This window comes from Python bivittatus, unplaced genomic scaffold (assembly GCF_059951505.1).
Source record: "Python bivittatus isolate LINGU-HERP-01145 unplaced genomic scaffold, Pbiv_v1 ctg000670_np1212, whole genome shotgun sequence".
Classification (NCBI taxonomy): Eukaryota; Metazoa; Chordata; class Lepidosauria; order Squamata; family Pythonidae; genus Python; species Python bivittatus.
Window position 1 is genome coordinate 11,482,058 of NW_028277094.1, and position 19,600 is coordinate 11,501,657.

Genomic DNA, 19,600 nt, shown 5'->3' on the forward strand with positions numbered 1-19,600 from the left:
GGGGGGATCCAAGCGATATCATCACCCACTGCCTGAAATCCTGTCAGATTTCCTCCTCCTCGCTCATTCATAAATCACCTAATTTATTCCCTCCCCTTCTCGGTGCTGCATTGAGCAGATCCCACCCCTGCCTCTGAATAGTGACGCGGTCTGCTAAATCATGAATTGGCTCAGGTTCTGGGAGAACTGGACTACTGGTGTTCCTTAGTTGGGATGGCTGTAGGAAGCCTTCACGTTTGAGGGGGGTGCATCTGTGACCGCCAGATATGGCCCTGAAGGATGGAGGGGATGGTGGGTTCTCTGGAGACTTTGAAGGAGAGGAAGGTGCCTTAGCAGGTGCCTTTCTGGCTCTCATGTCCCTACCTGCACAAAGGGCAGGTGGCCAGGATCGGCCCACCACCCGTTCCACCTCCTCCCTGGAGCCTAGGATCCTTCTGCTCCTTCCAGAGACGCCATCTCTTCCTTCTGCAGACCAGTTTTGCCTTGCTGTTATCCGCAACTTGCCCCACTGATTTTTTTTTTTTTGGTCGTCTTGCAGGGTTTTTTTTGGTAATCCTGTATCTCTGGTGGGCTTCCTCAGGCTCCAACTGGCCAACCGCCTCTCCCTCCCCACCCCTCGTCTGCAGCTCCCCTTTCTCTTTCCCTCTTTGGAAGGAAGAATGCTCTGCCCCCGGCTGGGCTGCCCTTAAAATTTGCATTGTCCCGCCAAGGAAAATCTGAGCTTACCCTCTGCTTTCCTTTTGAAGGCCTGCAGCCAAAACTTCATGAGAACTTGGAGCTCGGTCTGTCCCCACAGGAAGAGTGGTGTGGGAAGGGCTGATGGAACTAGACAAAACGTTTTTATAGGATCTTGGGGTGGGGTGCGTGTCTATGCACCCACCAGTCCTCCCCCCCACCTTTCACAGGACTGACTAAATCCTCAACACCCTTTTCCATGTCCTACTTTCACTGCTTGCTCACAGATGGTCTCCCTTGGGCATGACGGGCAAGAAAAGGAAAACAGACTGGAAAGTTTGGGAAGAGTTTGCGGAAGGTTGGCAAGGCAGGAGGACCCAGCGTGATGGCAGACCGCTTGCCCCCAATGGCACACGTTTGTTTCTGAAGAAGAGACAGGCTGTGCTTGTGCTACCTACTAACCTTGTGTGCTCTGATGGCTGGCCTTCCACTGTCGTGTGAGCCCAGCCCTCACGGTTTGCAAACTATGGATTATGGTTCGAAAACCCCCGCAATTGTGGCTTGAGCAAATCACAGTTGTAGCTGCCCAGAGCTATTTGTTGAAGATGGGTGGCCATATACATTTTCCAAGCAAATGAAATAAACAGTTACGCAAACCCAGTTGTACAAAGCATTGGTTTCCTTGAGCTGCAGAGCGCCGGTCCAAACGGATTACCCCTCCCTCAGATAAGCTTGCCAGCTTACGTGAAAACAACTGCTCTGACGTGCTCTTGTGCCACAACTAACAGCACAATCTCTATTGCGTGCAGTGAAGAGCCTTGCTTGGTGATTCACAACCATCTCCCAAAGGCCAAGAAGAGGATAAGCAGGTTATCAAGAGAGTTAAGAAAGGAACAACAAAACTGTTTTGAAATCTGGTAAAAACTACCACACACCCACCCCTATGTTTTGTTAAAAGGTGTTTCCTTTCTAGGGTTGATTTAGGAGGGTTTTAAGCACCCTTTTAGGTGAATTTTTATCCGATAGTGGTTGCTTTTAAATTATTACTGTTCTCTGCATTATGGGTGGTTTGGGGTTTGTTTAGTCTTGTTTTAATCTGTTTCAGATGCTGTTTGACACTGGGACAAGGTTTCTTCTAAACGGTTACCCTGACAAAATGTGGGCGGGGGGGGGGGCTGATGGCTTAAAGCTGTTCTGATTTATTCAGAAATCCACACAACAGTCCTGTGAAGTAGCTTGATCTTGTAATCCCCAGTTGGTAGAGAGACTGGCTACAAAACTTTAAAAATGCATTCGTGGCGGAGGTGATGTCTTGATTTCTGACCCCAGGACATGTTTGCCGACCTTTCTTCTTCCTCTGGCTCTGGGGAGAAGCCCCCAAGGAGGGTGCGTGCGGCCACCCACCCGCCCAGCCCCCAAGTCAGGAGGAGACCACGTTGCTATCTTGTCCTCACTCTACGCTCCAGGCCTGCGGTAAAGCGAGCTGCGGCTCCCCCACCTTGATGCCTTTGAATGGAAACCGGTATTTTGAAACGGTCCTGAAGCTTGTTCCTTCGACCCAAACAGCGGCTGTTTGGGACGCAGCGTCCGGCAGCGACTGTCCCTCGCGGAGTCCCTGTTATCTGTTCAGCAAGGACAGCCCAGAAACCGATGGCCGCTCGTGGGGTTCGAAATCTCCCGTGGCCAAAGTGCCGCCGGGCGGCGTCCCCCAGATGCGGCCCAAAGGCGCCTTTGCCCTTCTGCTCGAGGAGCAGGCGGCGGCGGCGGCGACGAAGCGGCCCCGCAGGCGCCCCGCGTGCCGTCGCAGATCGCTGTCCGGCAAGCCTTCGCGGACGGGGAGGAATGCAAGATGGACGGCGGGGAGGCCCGAGCGGTGGAAGGAGGGCTGAGGGGGAAGGAGCGCCCCGCGGCCTCCCCCTTTACTCTAGCAAGGGCTGGGGCCAAGGAGAAGGCCGGCCCGAGGCTGCCCAGCCGGGCGCTGGGGCGAGGGCTCGGCGGGCTGGCGGCTCTGCGAAGGCTCCGAGGTGGAAAGGTCTGCCCGGAAATTAAAATTAAAACCTCCCCTCCGGCCAGTGGACTTCGCGAGGAAGCCGCCGGGCAGCAAAGGCGAGGGCAGAAGGCTTCGCTCCGCTTGGGGCTGGGGCGGCCCGGCAGCGGCAGCGGCCGCGTCCGCGTCGCCCGGGCAGAGGGAGACCCGCCGGTCCGCGGGGCCGGGCGCGTCAGGCGGTTCCGCCCCTCTCGCTCCGAAACCAGCGGCGCTCTTCAGGCTGCGGGTGGGGGGTCGGGAGGAGGAAACGGCCCCGGAGCCAGAGCTGATTTAGACAAAAAGCCCCTTTAGTTCACAGTTGCCGTATGGACCGGGAGCAGCCTCCCCAGAGCGACCCGCTCGCCTGGCTCTACAGCCGCCTGCAAGTTGCAACTCAACAGGTCCAGAGGCGTCCCCTCGGGGAAAGCGGGCCGAGGACGTTCAGGGCGCTCTGTAAATTGAGGCAGACGCGGGGAGCGCAGCCGGGAGACTCCCGGGAGTTGCGGCTCCCCTCGGCAGGCCCGGCGCCGGCTCTGGCTCTGGCTCTGCCCGCGCGGCTCGAACCGGGAGCGGGGCCTGGCGCCCGGACGGCAGCTCCCCTCGACGCCCCTTCGCGGGCGGCAGGGCTTGCGAAACGCCGCGGGGCGGGGGGCGCGTTCACACGACCCGCGCTCCCGCTTCGGGGACGAGGCGGCGCGCAGGCTCGGGGGTCCTCCAGGAGCCCGCCGGGGCTGAGCCGCCGCGAGGCTCGCCGGGCCCCCGCGGCCCCCTGCCGCCGCGGGGAGGCGCGCCCGCCCCCGGCGGCTGCTCCGGGGGCGGGGCGGGGCGGGGCGGCCGCTTGGAGAGCGCGCGGCGCGGCGCGGCGCTGGCCCGCCCGCCCCTCGCGCGCCGGGAGGCGGGGAAGGAGGCCGGCTCGCCCCAGCCGCCCCGCCCGCCCGCCGGCCCGCGCCTCCCTGGGCGCCGCTCCAGCCTCGCCGCCCAACTTTGCGCCCGCCGGAGCCGAGCGAGCCGAGCCCGCGGCCAGAGCGCACGCGGCGGAGGAGCGCAGCGCAGCGCAGAGGAGCGGAGAGCGGCGCAGCGCAGCAGCCGGAGAGCCTCGCCGGGGCGGCCGCGGCGGGGAGCCTCGCGGGCAGGGCGCCTGCCCGGCCTCGCCGCGCCCGGCCCGGAGCCGCCGCGCCCTCGCGCCCGCCCGGCATGCCGCCCCGCGCGCCGCCCGGCCCCTCGGCCGCCGCCCGCCGGCCGCTCGTGCTGCTGCTGGCGGCGGTGCTGGCGGCGGCCGCCCCCCGGTCGTCGGCCGAGCCGCGCTCGCGAAGTTGCTCCGAAGTGAAGCGGCTCTACGTGGCCAAGGGCTTCAGCCAGAACGAGGCGCCCAGCCACGAGATCAACGGTGAGCCGGCGCCGCGCGCGGGGCCGGGCCGGGGGCGCGCGGGGGGCTGCTCCGCTGCCCGCCCCGAGCCGGGCGGGGCGCCGCCCCCGGGCTGCAAGCCGGCGGGGTCCCGGGCGGGCAGAGGCCGGGAGCGCTGCGGGGGCGTCCGGCGCGAGCGGAGGGTCCCCGGGGCGGCCCCTCCCCTCCCCTCCCCCCCCGCGGCCCCCTCCCCCGCTTTGCCTTGCAGGGGCCTTCGCTGCTCCGGCTCTGCCCGCCCGTTTTCGCCATCGCTGCTCGCATCCCGGGCCTCCCCACGTGCCGGGAAGCGCGTCTGGCGGGGCGCGCGGGTTTCTGCCTGGGGCGGGGGCGGGGGAGCGCCGCGGCCGTGCGGAGGGCCCGCGCGGCTCCCCGGCTCGCTCTCCGGCCGGCCGGCTGGCTCTCGGGGCGCCCGCCGGGGGAAGTGGGACCGGCGGGGGGCGACCTGGCGAGGAAACGGCCCCGCCGCCCCCTTCGCAGCGGCCGAGCGAGTGCGGCGGCCCCGCAGGCATTCGCCGACGGAATCCGCGGCTGCCCCGGCCACGCGGCCGCCCCCGCTCCGCTCCCGCCTCGCCGCGCCCGGGGGTGGGTCTCTGGCCGGCGCTGGGCTCCGGATTGGCGGGGAGGGCCCGGAGAGGAGAGGCGCGCGGGGGCCCGGGGAGGGGCGCCCCCGGGCAGGCGAGCCCCGAGGCCAGCGCGGCCCCGGCGTGGCGCTCGAGGAGGCGGCCGCTGCAGAAGCGGGGGAGGCGCCCCGGCCTTTGCAGGGCTGCGGGTGGGTGTCCGGCCCCCTGCCCGCTGGGGTTGGCTGCTTTGCGGAACACCTGCAGGGCCGGAGCGCCGGTTGGCAGATCCACCTGGCGCCCTTGATCAATGGGGGCTTTGAGCCCTGCCCGTTGCCCTGGGTGGGGCGGCCTGGAAGCGCCAGCTGCGCTGGAGGACAGGCCGCCCATTGAAGGCGAGCTTTCCCCGGGCGGGCTTGGCTGAAGAACTTTTCCATTCCGGCGCCCCGGACGGCTCGTCCTTCAGCCGAGCCGGATTGTGCAACCTCAGGGCCAGCAGAGTTGCTGCCTGCGTGTGCCCACTGGAGGGGCCCGCTGCGGTCTTCTGAACGCCCCCCCCCGGGTTGGGCGGTTTACTCACTCCCAGTGGCCGCAGCCAAAGATCAGGGGCTTCCCCACGGTTGTGAGTCCCCCTCGAAACATCTGGCCTGGCTCGGACCTCCCCTTGGGCCGCATCACACCCAAAGCCGTAGACTGCTCTGTTTGCAGGGATGCGTGCAGAGTGAGGTCATGCCCATCGTGATGTCCCATGCAAAGCGGGGCCATGCACATGATGTCTTCATGCAAAGTCCTGGCTTGGACGACCGGACCCGTCTCCCACCTGCGTGGATTTGCTTTCAGGCTTAGCGTGTTGTACGAGCCCTGCCACAAAGGTGTGTTCTGTCGCTGATGATGACGAAAGAAAACCACAGCTTAGCAGATTGTCTGAGCCCAATCCGCGGGTCTGATCAGCGTGTTTGGCCTTGCCAGCTTCAGAAAGGGGGCTGTTTCCCGGCCATAGTGGGGGTGGTGGGGAACCCCGTGCCACCTTGCTAGAGGAGCCGCTCCTTCATGAGCTTAGAAAGGCCCTCTCTTTGGAGGGCACCGGAGGCTTGCTGGGCATCCTTTCAACAGGCTGCAGAGTAGGCCAGCCTTTGGGTTATCCTCCCTCCCTCTGCCTCCCCCCTCAGCCTGGACTTCCCTCCCCAGCAAGTCTCAACTGCCTGGAGTCTCCTTTATTATTTTGCTCATCTTGAGCAAAGACGTTTTTATTTTCCCTTTTCGCTTACTAATACCTTAATGTCTTAACTTTTATGCTGCCGTAGCATTTTATCGCTAGCTTTATTTCTGCCCCTTCCGAGGCAGATGTGTGGGGCGTGGGGGTATTTCACGTAAACGCTTTTATTGGCAATTTTACTTGTGGGTGTTGGTGTTTGTTCGTTTTTTAAAGCGGCCCAGGGACCTTGCCTTGCTTGGACGCCTTCAAAAAGAAAGAAATCAGTGTCTAACGCAGCAGATTGTCTGACTTTCAAATCCCACTGATTTCTGGGAGCGTTTTATCTCTTGATGAGCGTGCATAGGATTTAGCGTGAGCCTCATGGAAACTTGACTGGTCCTTCCAGTTCCACCACTCCATCTCTCCCTCCTAGCTCAATGACCCTGGGGGGGGGGGTGCGTGCATGCGCGCATCATTTTTTTCTTCATCCTCCCAGTCAGGCGGATTCCTAGAACTAGGGTCGGAGGGATGGCAGCCACTGCACACCGTGTCAGGCCCCGCGGGATGACCCCTCCGTGTTCAGAGCCCTGGTGGGCATGTAGGCTCTGGAAGACGCTGCTGTTCTGTCCCCACGTGGACACCGCCTGGCATTCTGGGGCTTGCACGGCCTGGCTGGGGGAAGTAGCTGGGGGCAGCAAAACGTTTGCCAGCAGGGGAGGGGGCGTGCAGAGCGTGGGTTTGTTGATACTCAAGGGGTCTTCTGTGGGCCAGCTCTTGTCTAGCCTCCCCCTGAACTTCGGTCCTTTGGGGGCTCCCAAGACATTCCTCGCATCTCATTTTCGCAGCTAAGTTTTTCTGGCAAGCAGAGTTGCCCTCGTCTTTAAAATGTTGGAGAGGCTGCCCTCCTTCCCAGAAACAGTCCCCGTCCCCCGTCCCCCCAGTTGTTTGTCTCACTCCTCATCTCGGCAAAGGCTGGCGCTTTATTTTCTGCCTTGAATGGCTAACCGGGCTGCATTCTCCCAAGGAACAAAGGACGTGCTGGGGGATTTTTAGCCGGGGCCTTTGAGAGACCACCAAAGACCTGCACCCGAGCCGTGCCGTTTCACACTACTTTCAACAATAACAAAAATGCATGACTGAATGACTCAAAAATGTGAAGGGCCTGAGTCATTTAGCTGCATCTAGGATGCGGTTGCAGGGGAGGCAGACATCCCCCCCCGCCCCCCCCAGTAAATAGCATTTTGTGCTTTGAGAGCAGAAAACTCGATACCTTCCAGGTACGGATTATCGCTCTCTTCTTTCACAGACAAAAATCCGTTTTGCTGTCTTGGCTCCAGCGGTGTTGCTCAGCGTCTCAGAAGCGTTTGTATGCATGCAGACAGGTAGTAGGGGGGACTCCAGAGTCAGTAATGCTGGGCTTATGATCCAGGGAAGGGGCGGCTTTGGAGACTTCTGGCCAGCATGGGACGGGGGGGGGGGCTTGTGCCTGAATGAAACTATAAATTTTGGGCTCTAGCTTTGAATGGGTGGGCAGCTAACCCCTCTGCCTTCAAATATGGAACATCGAATCTGTGCCAGCTTACTTGACAACCAAAGACAGATTGTGTTTAGTTTTGTAAGCCGATAGCTTGTGGTTTATCCTACAAACCACAGCTTTGGGGAGGGGGTGAACCCGGCCAGCTCCTCCTGATCGGAACCTGGGGCTCTGGCTGCAAATTGATGTGCGGCTGCAATACCGGATGTTGGTGTGGGGGAATTTTCGAACAAATTCCTCCCACCTTCAGCGTCGTTTCGTGGGGTCTCCAGGGGTTTCCGTAGACAGAGCCTGAGCCCAAATTTGGCACTGCATCCATAAGTTTCTGGATCCGAAGTTTCCAGATATGGAAGACATCGAGCAACTGGCCTGTGCAGCCCTCCATCGGCTGGTGGATTGTCCTCCCTGCTTCTTGATGGTGGGCTTCCAGTCCTGCAGAGTTGGATAAATCTTTGCCCCTTTGGCGTACAGTTGATTTGGTGGTAGCGTGTGCTAGCTTTCCTTGTTTTCATAGCCTTATTGGCATTTCGGTGCTTGGCTGCAGTGGATGGCGGTCATCCAGTAAAAGATTTCAGAATATTTCCTGGAAGGAAATGAAACAAATGCGGGAGAATGTTGTGGCCGGCAAATCCAGACGTATTTAAATGCTTCTGATTCCTGTTCCTTCTAAGTCAGTGCCTGCCTTTCTGCTGATCACAGTGTAAGGTTTGGCTGCCAGTTTTTTTGGGGGGGGGCTCTTCCTGGAGGAGAAGCCATAGGGACATTTAAAGCTTGCCCAAGTTTGTGGTCCAGCATCCTGTCTCCCAAAGTAACCCTACAGAGGCATGCAGGCTTTTTCTGCAGGCTGAGTGATGAGTGATCTTGGTTTCTGCTGATCCAGATGAAAAGTGGACAGGATCGAGTGTCGTTCTGCTTGGGAGGGTTGGGAAGGACCTCCGAAGATGGACAGATCTTCCCATCGTGCTCTGTCTAATCAGTAAAAGGAATCGCACAAAAACATGGGGCCTCTCCTTTGCAGGATGGTGGTCAAGGATGACTTTTCTGAAGGTTGCACCTCCTTGGCAGAATGGGCAACCCGGCAGATGCCATCTAGGAAGCAGAATTAAAGCGGATTTCTTGTATGTAGGCAAGGCATGGTTTAAAAAAGTCAAGATGGCAGTCATGATGATGTGACTGAAGCTCTGCCTACTTTTTATGTGCATCTGTTGCAACGTTATGGCTGCCATTGACTTTTTTTTTGACCGCCCCCTGTGGGCCCTCCTGCATGGAGAGATCCTGGGGAGGAAGGAGGAGGTTTAGTGGCAAAAGGGGGGGGGGGAAATGAGGCATCAGACGGCAAGGGATGATGTGAAAAAAAAATTCATTTTAAGAATGAAAGAATTGGGCTGTGCCCGAAAATTGTCTTGAGGCAGCCAGAAAAGAAATCAGTTCCTTATTTCTTCACTTTGGTTCAGAAATGGCTGGCAAAACAGCCATTTTGTGTGGTTAATGTCAGATGGAATTTGCATGAGCGACCCTGGTAGCTGGGAAACACAACTTGGGGATGTGTGCCTTTCGAAGGAGAGGGGCTGATGGAGCAATGCATTGGCCTTTCCCTACCTAAGATGGGGTGGGTGTGCGTGGCAAATCACGGTTGATGGTGGCTTAGCATTTGGGGCAAACCCAACCAAATAAACTCTGATACAGTGGATGGTGCCCAAATGCAACCTGTGAAGGAAGGAGATAAGCGTGACTCGGACGCAGGACGGATGGCAAGACGTGTCCGGTCGCATCTGGAACCGGACTGACAGCCCATTCATCTTGCGCTGGGGACCCGGGAGAATCAGAGCCGTTCCCTGCAGAGTCTGAGATTCCGCGTGGGTCGTTGGCTGGCCTGGTTGGGACCTGCTCTGGGGGCGGTGGCAGTGCCTCCCTGCTCCCGGACCCCGGCGTTGGCTTTGATCGGCTGCAGCCCAGCCCGCCCCATTCGCCTCCGCTGCGTCCCGTGGCTTGGTGCGCGTGGGACTCGGCAGCCGTGGTCCTGGCCGGCGCTTCCCAGAAGGTCCCCTTTGGCGTGCCAGAATAAACGGTTATTGCATTCCTTGTCATTTATAGTCAAATTATTATAGCTATTGTTTCGGAGGGCCTCAATCATCAGATGTTTCCTCCCAAATGCAATTCTGCCTTGCCCAGGAGGCCGACGCAAAAGTCTTTTTCGAGCATTGCGGTCAGGTGGAGAATTGGGGGGGTCGGGAAAAGGGGCATGTATGGCTGTGTCTGTATCGGGTTTTTTTTTTAAATGCTTTCTGCTTTTCCTCCTTGAATACAAGGTGGGTCTCCTGTTTCTCCCCTCCCACTCCCAGTGCCTGTCTGGGTGCAAAATGCCAGTTCACACATATCACAAGGCAGGACTTGACTTTGACCTTCCCTGGAGAATGTTTTTTCCTTGACTCCTGATAAGGATGTGTGCTTGGAAAGCTGGACTGGCTGTGGGTGGCAGGCAAAAACCCAGGCTTGGATCCCTGCAAAGGGGCCCTCCGTCTAGGGCAGTGTTTTTCAATCTCGGCCACTTGAAGACGGGTGGACTTCGATGCCCAGAATTCCATGCTGGCTGGGGGAATTCTGGGCGTTGAAGTCCACCCATCTTCAAGTGGCCGAGTTTCTTGCACCTTCCCCTTAACCTGGAAACGGGGAGGGAGAAAAGGTGATCTGGGGTGGCTGATGAAGGTGTGAAATTGTCGTCTTTGGGATCAGTTGTCTGAGTTAAGGGTGCTTTTTTTGTTGCTTGGAGGAAGGGCGAGGCAGCGCAGTGAACCTCTTCGGATCAATTTTCCCCAAGTTCATAGGAGTCTTCTGAGTTTGGGCTAAAAGGCGTTCAGAAGTCTCCAGGTTGCTTGCGTAGCTGGGCAGCCCTGAGGAGGTGAAGGGGGCTACCCCTGACGTTGTACCCTGATCCACCACGCAACCTTGTGTCCACAGACACTGTGGCCTTTGCTCCTGTTAGCATCCGTGCTGCAAGTCACTCGCTCACACTGTCCTGAGGCTAATCCTGGTTTCCCAGTCCCAAAACCAGGGTGTCTTCCCCAAGCTGGCGCCTTTCAGATGTGCTGGATCACACCTATCACTCCCCATTAATGTGGATGCAAGCGGTGGGCATCTGTAACACCACATTGCGAGACTGTTTAAGGCAATGTTCCTCAACCTTGGCCACTTTAAGATGTGTGGGCTTCATCTCCCAGAATTCCCCAACCAGCATGGGAGATGAAGTCCACACATCTTAAAGTGGCCAAGGTTGAGGAACACTGGTTTAAGGTTTATTGATATCAGGCACATGTTGTCAGCAGGGGTACGTGTGCGTACAAGATCATTGCTTTTTAAGTTTCGTGTTGAACTAAACCTTGCAGCTCACCCATTTTTGATGTTTTTAGCCCAAAGTCCAATTTGGGGCCCCGAAGTAACAATCAGATCACAAGTCCGTTTACAAAATTGTACTCTTTTGACAGGAGTCGGTCAGAAATGCCCGTCTGATGCCAGAGCTCCCATTCAGAGCCTTTGGAAGGCACCTCTGGGAATCTTCGACCAACTTGCTAATTTTTGAATGGGCTTCTCCAGTAGAGCTGAACATCTTTGAGGGGCAGCTCCTCTTGGATTGTAGGTTTCATTATAGTTGGGGAGTGGTTTATTTGGATTTAGCTTAGCCCATGAGGGCTGACGTTTGTCAATCAAAGTTGATGGCTCCGTGGGTTGTGTGAAGCAGGTAGCCGCCTCTGATCAGCTGTCTTTGAATAAACTATAAATTTAGGGCATTAGGCAAACAGTGCATATAAACAAGCCACGTACCTGAGCTACAGCCTTGATTAAAAGAGGGAGGGTTTTGACTACACCAGGCTGTGGCTACCTTAATCATGGTTTGTTGGACAAATTAGCTCGATTCACACATTCGTTAGCAAACCTCTCCCCCCCACCCCAAAACTTCACCTTGAAGATTATAGCCTTGTGTAGATGTTCCTTCTTGAGAGCAAAACCATGCATTGTTGAAAGGGATTAAACTCCATCCCACTGGGGAAATGCAGTTGATCTGTGGACAAACACCGCTCCTTTATGGTCCTGGAGTTCATGCATTAAAATTCCTCTCTAAGTGTTCAGTGTAGCGTTTGCAGCTTTTCAAATAAGGAGTGTTGTGATGGAGGGGAAGTCGAGGCACTTTAAAATCCAGAGCAAAGTTATTTTGCCCTGCCTACCCCCTCCCCTCCCACAGGAACAAAAAGCATGTGGGTATCGGCTGGAAAATAAATCCCACACACCCACAATGATCTTTTGTTCTCTCCAGTGTATGCATGTTTAATATAATGGTACGGTGCTTCTTTAGAGGAGGGCTTGTTAGTGGCATGATGGAAAAAAATGTGGTTAATTATGGTGCAGGACGAAGACAGAGACTATCTCAGTTTTTTGGAACGTGGGTTTGGCACCCATGCCAAGCTTTCCACCTGAGGCTGCTTGCTCCCAGGGTAGGCCTCTCGTTCTCGCTGCGGAAGCAAAGCTGTGTTAGCGTTTACCCTTTGAAAAACTAGTTTCCAAAGCCGGTTGCTCTGGGATTGGCAGGGTGGCATCTTGGCATGTTATAAAAACCCTGTGCTGGGGAGAGAATTGCACGCTGCTGAACCTTTTCCCGAACATGCCCATTGTAAAGATTGCTTCGAGTATTTATCCAGAGGAGTGTTGAAATCCACCTCCTCTTCAGGGAGATGGAGATCAGGTAAAATCCAAAATGCATTTTGCTCAGGGGTGGGCAACTATTTTGGTTGGGGGAGAAGTTGTTCTACAGAGAGTTTAGAGCAGTGTTTCTCAACCTTGGCAACTTGAAGATGGGTGGACAGGCTGGCTGGCTGGGGAATTCTGGGAGTTGAAGTCCACCCATCTTCAAGTTGCCAAGGTTGAGAAACACTGGTTTAGAGGGTGACAGTTTTACCCCTGTCTCCGTCTTGCAGGGAAGGATTAGAGGGCAAACTGTGTTAAGCTTTGCGGGGATGAAGGTATCCGGTTTGTTCCCTTAAACCTCCAAAACTGAGTAAAATCGGCTGAATGTTTTGCAGTCAGGTGGACTGCAAAAAATACTGCAGTACCTTAAGCCTCTGCAAGGCTTAAGCCCTTACCCATACCTCCCCTGGAAAAAAAGTCCAACATCTTTTTTTCCGTCAGCTGTTCTTTCCCCTGGACTTTTAATAATCCAGACACCGTTTTGCAGAACTGGGCTGTTTCGGTGGTTGTGTTCCCTTTCCTTGATCAGCTGCAAAAATTGCCCAGGGAGTGTCTTTTGTTTTCTGTTGCTTGCAGTGAATGTGATGAAATTCTCCTGGTTTAATCTGCGCAACTCCCTAGCATTCCCAAGCATGCTGGTCTCTTCCTGGAGGTGCTGTTGCTGTCGCGGCACTTCCTGGAACGACCGAGCAAAGGACCTCCTGGTAAAGAAAAATGGCTAAAGGAGAGTTTTAGCTTCCCTATTCCACTTCCCACTGCGCTGGAGTAGTAGAGGCGAGATACGTTGCTTCTTTGGAGAATCAATACACTGTGCTACTTCAGAGTAACAGACTCAGTGATTGCAGAGGACTCTTGATGTCTTGTTGAATCATATTTGGCTTGCAGGCTGGATTTCTGGCCTAAGGCAATTAAATATTTTTTTTTCCTGGGTGTATGTTGTTTAACGTGTGTGCAGCCAGATTTAAGACACCTGTTACTTGCCGCAGGCAAAACTTTGATCTTTGCTTTTCTGATAGAGTTAATGAGTTGAGGCCTGCAGAAGTATTTACACAGAGCTATACGAATGGTTAACAACAAAAGACATTTGTCAAACTCCTTTTCTGCTTCGGAGTAATGCTTCTTTGATTAAAACAGATGTATTGGCATTCTCTTCTAATTTAAACTTATTTGGGTATTTCATTGGGCAGGAATACAAGCCAAAACAAATAGTTGTGAGCAAAAATAACACTCTACCTTGTTTTTGTTTTCATTGTGCCTCCACTGAGAAGCCTACTTCGCAAGGCCCAGCCAACGATTCTCCCTTGTTATACAGTTGAAATCCCCCTCTAACTGGAGAAAGTTGAGAGCAGAAGGTGGCTTGTAATTTTCCAAATTGGCTTGGGAAACTTTTGAGTGGGATGATGCCAGAAAGGAAAATAATGGTGCCTTTCTCCCAGTCAGTCTTGGTGCTTGAAGTCTTCAGAATACTAAGCTTTGCAGTGAATGTGGTGAAATTCTCCCGTGGAGGTTTTGCACTTACCCAATGAAGAAGTAGTTGAAGATTTCCAAAATTGTAGAATTGGAAGATGCCACAAGAATCATGTAGTCCAACCTTCTCCAGTATGCAGAACAGCCAGTTAAACCTTCCTTGAGGTAGCTTTCCAGCTCTTCTTAAAAACCTCCAGAGGTGGAGAACCCTCAACTTCCATAGGTAGATTGTTCCGCTGTTGTACAGACCTGACTTACATCTAAGTGAAATCTAGATAGCTACAGCTTGTAGCCTGCTCCTAGTTTCTGTGGCAGTAGAACATAGTTGCTGAGCATCTTCCCTACAGCACCCTTCTACGTACTTGAACACCAGTGTGTAAATCCCTGCCTAAAGGAGAGGAGGCTTCTGTTTCTTAAAGATGAATGGTTTGCACCCAATTTCTATGACCTCACCTCCAGGATGGCAGTTTGGGTTTTTCCATTGCTCTGAGCTGTCTTTGCTAGTTGGACTTGCTTTTAAGAAGACATGTCAAGAATGCTGCTCTAACTTTTGGTGAGAGGCATTGACTACTTAGGAGATCTTTGAAGGATTATCTAGATCAGTGTTTCTCAACCTTGGCAGTTTTCAGATGTGTGGACTTAACACCCACAGGCTGGGAAATTCTGGGAGTTGAAGTCCACACATCTGAAAGCTGCCAAGGTTGAGAAACACTGATCTAGTTGAAGACCTGAGCTCTTCAGCTGCTTAAACTATCAGTTCATCCATGCTGGTTCATATGCACATTAAGCACCTGGGCTGTCAACCTTTAATCAAGAGGTTAATTCAAAGAGTTCTCAACTGTTGTGGGGCTCCTAATGAACTGGGCAGAGGGTTTCCTTCAAATATCATTCTTACAGCAAGTGCCTACAAAAATGTCAGGCCATAGAGGCTATCGCAAAAGAAGTCTGAAAATGTACAAATTTAATCAACTAACTCGTTAATTCATTAAAGATTTGTTTAACTGCCTGACAGTCCTGATAACAATTTACTGTGTGAGGGAAAAGACAGGTTGGAGAATGTAGGATAGTTATATATGGAAGTGGAAGAAGTCCTAGCTGAGATTAAAAGTGAAGAATCTGGGATCCAAAGACCCATGTTCAGATCTCCTGTACTGATCAATCTAATCAACTCCAATGGATTGTTGTGTAGATGAAAATGAAGGAAGAACTGTGTATGCTTCCTTGAATATAAAAAAATAAAGCCTCTTCCAAAGGAGATTTGTTAGAATTTTCGATTAATTGCTTGACAAATTAATTCATTTGGGGAAGGGTTGCACAGTTTATTAAACCATAAAATACCAAACCAGTTGGGTTTGTACAGCAAATTATTTGTGTACAAGTGTACCAGGTTGTGTGAATGCAGCTAAATAGGTCTGTCATTGACCTGGTGGAATGTGAATACAGCCAGTGTCTTTGGGAAAACTCACCCCAAATCTTTTGTGCCCACCAGAGATGATTCCATCCAACAGGGAGCCAGTTAATAATGCAGGTCCTTTGTTGAAGTTTCCAACAAGCTGCTGAGACCCCAGAGTGGACACCCTTCGCGTGGCCTCACTTGGACATATTTCTAAAATCTGGAATGAGAAGTGAAGCTCCATCTGCTCCTTGGTCCACTCCGTCTGGTCAGTTTAGCTCAGTTTTTCCCTTCCCTTGCTCTGCTGAATAAACTTTGCAGCTGAGTTGGGACCAGAGGAAATAGTCGTGGAGGAATTACAGGTCTTCTGACAGAGGCTATATTATGCAGTAGTTTATGCAGTGCAGAGAGCAATTTGTGTATGAGTGCTTGGATGACTCGCAGAATTGATGGGGGGAAACTGTTGGGGCAGCCGGTTGGTCAGTCAGCTAGTGGCTGGAATTGAAGCACAAATAGCCGTTTCAGCTCGGCTCTGGCTAAGATAGTCTAGGAGCTGGCCTATTCTGGACAGAGCAGAAACCCCATTTCTGAGAACTTTATTTTATTACCAGATCTGACCTTTTAGTCTCAGGCTTGCGCATGATCCGCCTGGAAATGGGTCCGGTTCCCCAGAAAGTCTTCCTGACGGACAGTTGGTTGCCCAAGGTGTGAACGAGAATTGCAAGACTCTTGGAGCTGGAAAGGCCGGGGCGGGGGAGGGGGCTGAATAATGTATTTTATTTTTGCAGTGTCCTGCACAATTCCTTTTCTAATGAGATGAATATGGTGTAATACTGAGGGAGGGAGATGTTGTGGTTGTCCTAGAGTTTTGGCGCCATTGATCATTGATGGTGTGGGTGGGTTGAGTTGGGTAATGGTGTTCTTGGTTTTATGATCTTGTAAATTGGAATATGATGAGGTGGAGATACGTGTATGAATAAAGTAGGTATTAAATACGTGGTGGACCTTGGTTCACTGCGTAATAAAGAGGGCATCCATTTGAAACATGCCTCTGGTGGCCTTAAGAGGTCTCTTAAAAGAAAATGGTGACATCCTATGGATATGATCCCTTCTCTTTCTCTGTCTGCTGTACTTCGCTATCACACTTCATACCAAGCCACAATGTACTTTGTTTCTGCTTTGGCTTAGCATGCTACGTGACCCATTCTGGGAGTTTGCAGCCTGATATATGGGTGAGTTGGGCAACTAGATCTTGTTCCCAAAAGGCTGGGTCAAAGCAAACTGCAGCCTAGTGTCCTTTGTGAACCCAATTCCCCCAATTCTGTGTTTCCATCTAGTGTGATGTTGGCAGCTCATCCACACACACACACCCCAGTTGATTTAGCAGCAAGGCTAAGAAGGTGATGGAAGTCTAGCTTTTTAATTCTTGGTCCTTTCCTCTCTTTTCCACACCCTCAAACTGTGTCTTCTTATAACCCTTAGATTGTCTTTCTCAACCCCGTAATGTGCCTTGTCTTTACATTTATGTATATATTTAAAGATAATCTCACAGTTCCCTGTGAGTTTATCTTTAAAATACCCCTTTCAGTTGGCCAGCTTCAGCTGTTTTCACACAGAACCACAAATTAGCTAAGCACGTTTTAGGTTTTAGACTTCTACAGACCCTACTTGCGTTTTTAGCTATGGCTTGTTTTATTCTTTGGAAAATTGGTGGAATGAAATAACGGTGGATGAAGGATGTTGTGTAAATACAGTCTTTGCCTATCAACAGTGATGTCCTCAAGATACAGTTGAAAAAGTTAAGATGGTGGCCGCGATGTGGCGCCAGGTGGTGTGGGGTACACAAGCTGCCATCTTGAATTTTTTTACCATACCCTGTGGCTTTGTGCTTCCTCCTTTATTTATCTTTAAAAATTAACATTCTGGTAGCTTTGGGGAAAATAGTCTTGAAGATATTATTGGACCTAATCATCCTTCATGATTCACATTGATGGCTGTCGTTGGGCACTATATTTGTTCCAGATCTTCAGAAAAGTATTGTTTGGGAGTTACTGGTTCATCATTACTCTGAGCCTTAGTTTGATGCTGGATTTGAAGAAGCTGCATTTGATCGATGGCGTTGCACCACACACTAAGCTATAAACATACTTTGCAAACCACGCGAGATGGGTTCATATAATTCATTATGCTGGAATTAGTTAAAAAACACATGGCTGCTTATGAACTAGGCCATTATGTGGGCAGCAAGATATCAGTGTGGCTGGCTGAAAATTAAGTTAGAAGATACTTTGCTTTAAATAAATGGCTATTTATAAATGGCTATTTATAGATCTCTGCCGTTGTTTTAATTCTTTCCTCCTTGAGCTGGCGCTCCTAATGAATCTCCAGGTGCAATTTCATTTAAATGTTAATATGGCTGGTTTTTATTTTTTAATGGGTAAAACAAATTGGCCAGCGCCCCTTGATTGAAATGCATTGCTTGTTTCATGGCTTCAGAAGAAAGCTTAAAGTTTCTCTGTTCTCGGAGGGGAAGCTGAAGCGTAGCCCTTTTCCTTGTCATACCTAATAAATTTTGCTTAGGTCTTAATTTTTCTACTTCGCTTCACAAAGTAATTGAAACTTCCCTTTTACTGCGCCCTTCCGACCCCCTCCCCCGTGCTGGAAAAGTCCATGTTTTGGTCAGCGGAGATATGGAATTTCACCGAGAAACTTAGCAGCAGATTCCTTTTGCCAGCAGACTCTTGGGGTAAAAGGGTGTAAACCAAGTGGGTGCCTGTTCCCTCAAGCTGCAGAGTGCCCTAAAAAAAAAAAAAGGTAAATGCTTATTTTATGGAAAGAAAAAAAAAAAACACTGTAGGAGAATTGTAATGTTTCTAACTGTAAAAATAATTCTAGGTGATACCTTCTGTTTCTGAAGGCCTTCTGCAGATGTTCCTTGTTTTTTGAATGCTGAAAGAGCATGTGGATTTTGGCTATGTAAAATCTGCTCGCATCTTTGACAGAAGGCCTTCAGAAATCAAAAAAAAATATCATGAGAGGGAAGAGAACAGTTCTCGTCATAAACAAAAATGGCCTTTGATTAACTGGCTGTCGAAATCAAGACAATCGCTTGCTCATAGGTAAATTGCTCTCAAGGCTTACTGGGTTTGCAAGATTTTGCTCTCTGTAAGATGGAAATTAAAGTAATTTTGTCTCTTCCTGGGAGATGGTAGGTGTAGAAGAGAACATGCAAGATTTATAAGCGGTAAGGGAAGTACAGGTAGTCCTCATTTAGTGACCACAATTGGGATCAGCAACTCTGTCGTTAAGCAAAGTGGTCGCTAAGTGATGCCGTGACTTTGCTTATGATCTTACTTCAGCTTTCCTTTACAGACCTGCAAAGGTCATAAATGCAAGGATTGGTCATAAAGTTACTTTTTCATCATCATTGTAACTACGAACAGTTGTTAAATGAGGCAGTCGCTAAATGAGGACTACCTGTATTAGAAATATTTTGAGAATGGCTGATATAAAATGAAGATAACTACCTTGAAAAGTATGAGTGTGATCAAATATCCATTCTTGTTATGCTTGAAGAAGAAGCCTTGTGGAGGAAGGATCAGTATGGTTTCTGCAAAGCAAGCCTATTGCACAAAACCACAAAAATGAAACCAGGATTGTCTGTATTTGTGAGTTCGCTCATGCATGGGAGTGGCCATGGGGAATACACCAGGGATGAGGTTAGAACAGGTCAGATTAGAAACATAGTATAACCAGGCTCTAATAAAATGTTTACTGATGTTAATCCAGTTGACATAAACAGACTCCCGGGAAAATGATGCATAAACATATACACATTGATCCTGAATTACTGGAATGGAAGATTTCAGACAAACTGAATGAAACAGGTGCAAAGAGGGCAGTGAGATGAACAGAGGGTTGGAAATTGTCCTTCAAAAGAGATACTGAAGGAACTGAGAGTGGTTACCTGTGCAAAAAGATGGTTGACTTGATAGCCCTGGGTGTCATGCAGAAGAAGGCCTTGTTACGGGTCATTCCTGAATGCAAGACATAGAAGAATCCTCATAAGTTCTAAGAAAGCAGTTCCTAAATCAATGTTAAGAAGAAATTCCTAGTAGTAAGAGAAGTTCAGCAGTGGAAGCAGTGATTGGGGTATACGTGTGTATGCTTCTCTCTGTGGATGGTGTCCAAGTAGTACTAGGGGATAATTTAGGCAGATTTTTCTACTAACTGCCTGTTGCCTATGACCTTTCTTGGAGAATCTGACCTTTGCTGGAGAACCTGACCTGGAGGCTCGTCGGCTATCGATAGACACAGTAAGGCAGTAAAGGATGGAAATCTCAGTCCTTTTATTAAGGCTGCACTTATTAACAGTAAACGCACACTAAGCTGTTTCACTCTGTGTGGGCTGACAACTTGTTTTGCTCCTGCTGCAGAGAGTCAAAGGCAGAAGGCAGAAAAATGCACACGGGGACAGTTTGTCCAGACCACCGGGGATGATTCCAACCCAGGACACGAACCAGAGTGTTATGCCTTCTTGAGTAATATCTGGACCCTGCTAGAACTTTTTAATATCCAAAAAGATGTTGCAAGATAGCAAAGCAGCAAACG

General features: G+C 51.7%; 1 protein-coding gene across 2 annotated transcripts in view; it reads left to right on the forward strand.

The window, feature by feature from the left end:
* The first annotated feature begins 3,600 nt into the window (after positions 1-3,600).
* Positions 3,601-19,600, forward strand: part of GPC4 (glypican 4) — a 41,793-nt gene continuing 25,793 nt past the window's right edge. Inside the window, exon 1 of one of the 2 annotated variants that reach the window (XM_088151701.1) lies at positions 3,601-4,088. In XM_088151701.1, coding sequence (XP_088007827.1) covers positions 3,896-4,088 — 193 coding nt within the window. In that variant the 5' untranslated portion in view covers positions 3,601-3,895. Of the gene's footprint in view, positions 4,089-4,792; positions 5,536-19,600 lie in introns of those variants that run through there. The other variant, XM_007442300.3, reaches the window with a different exon arrangement.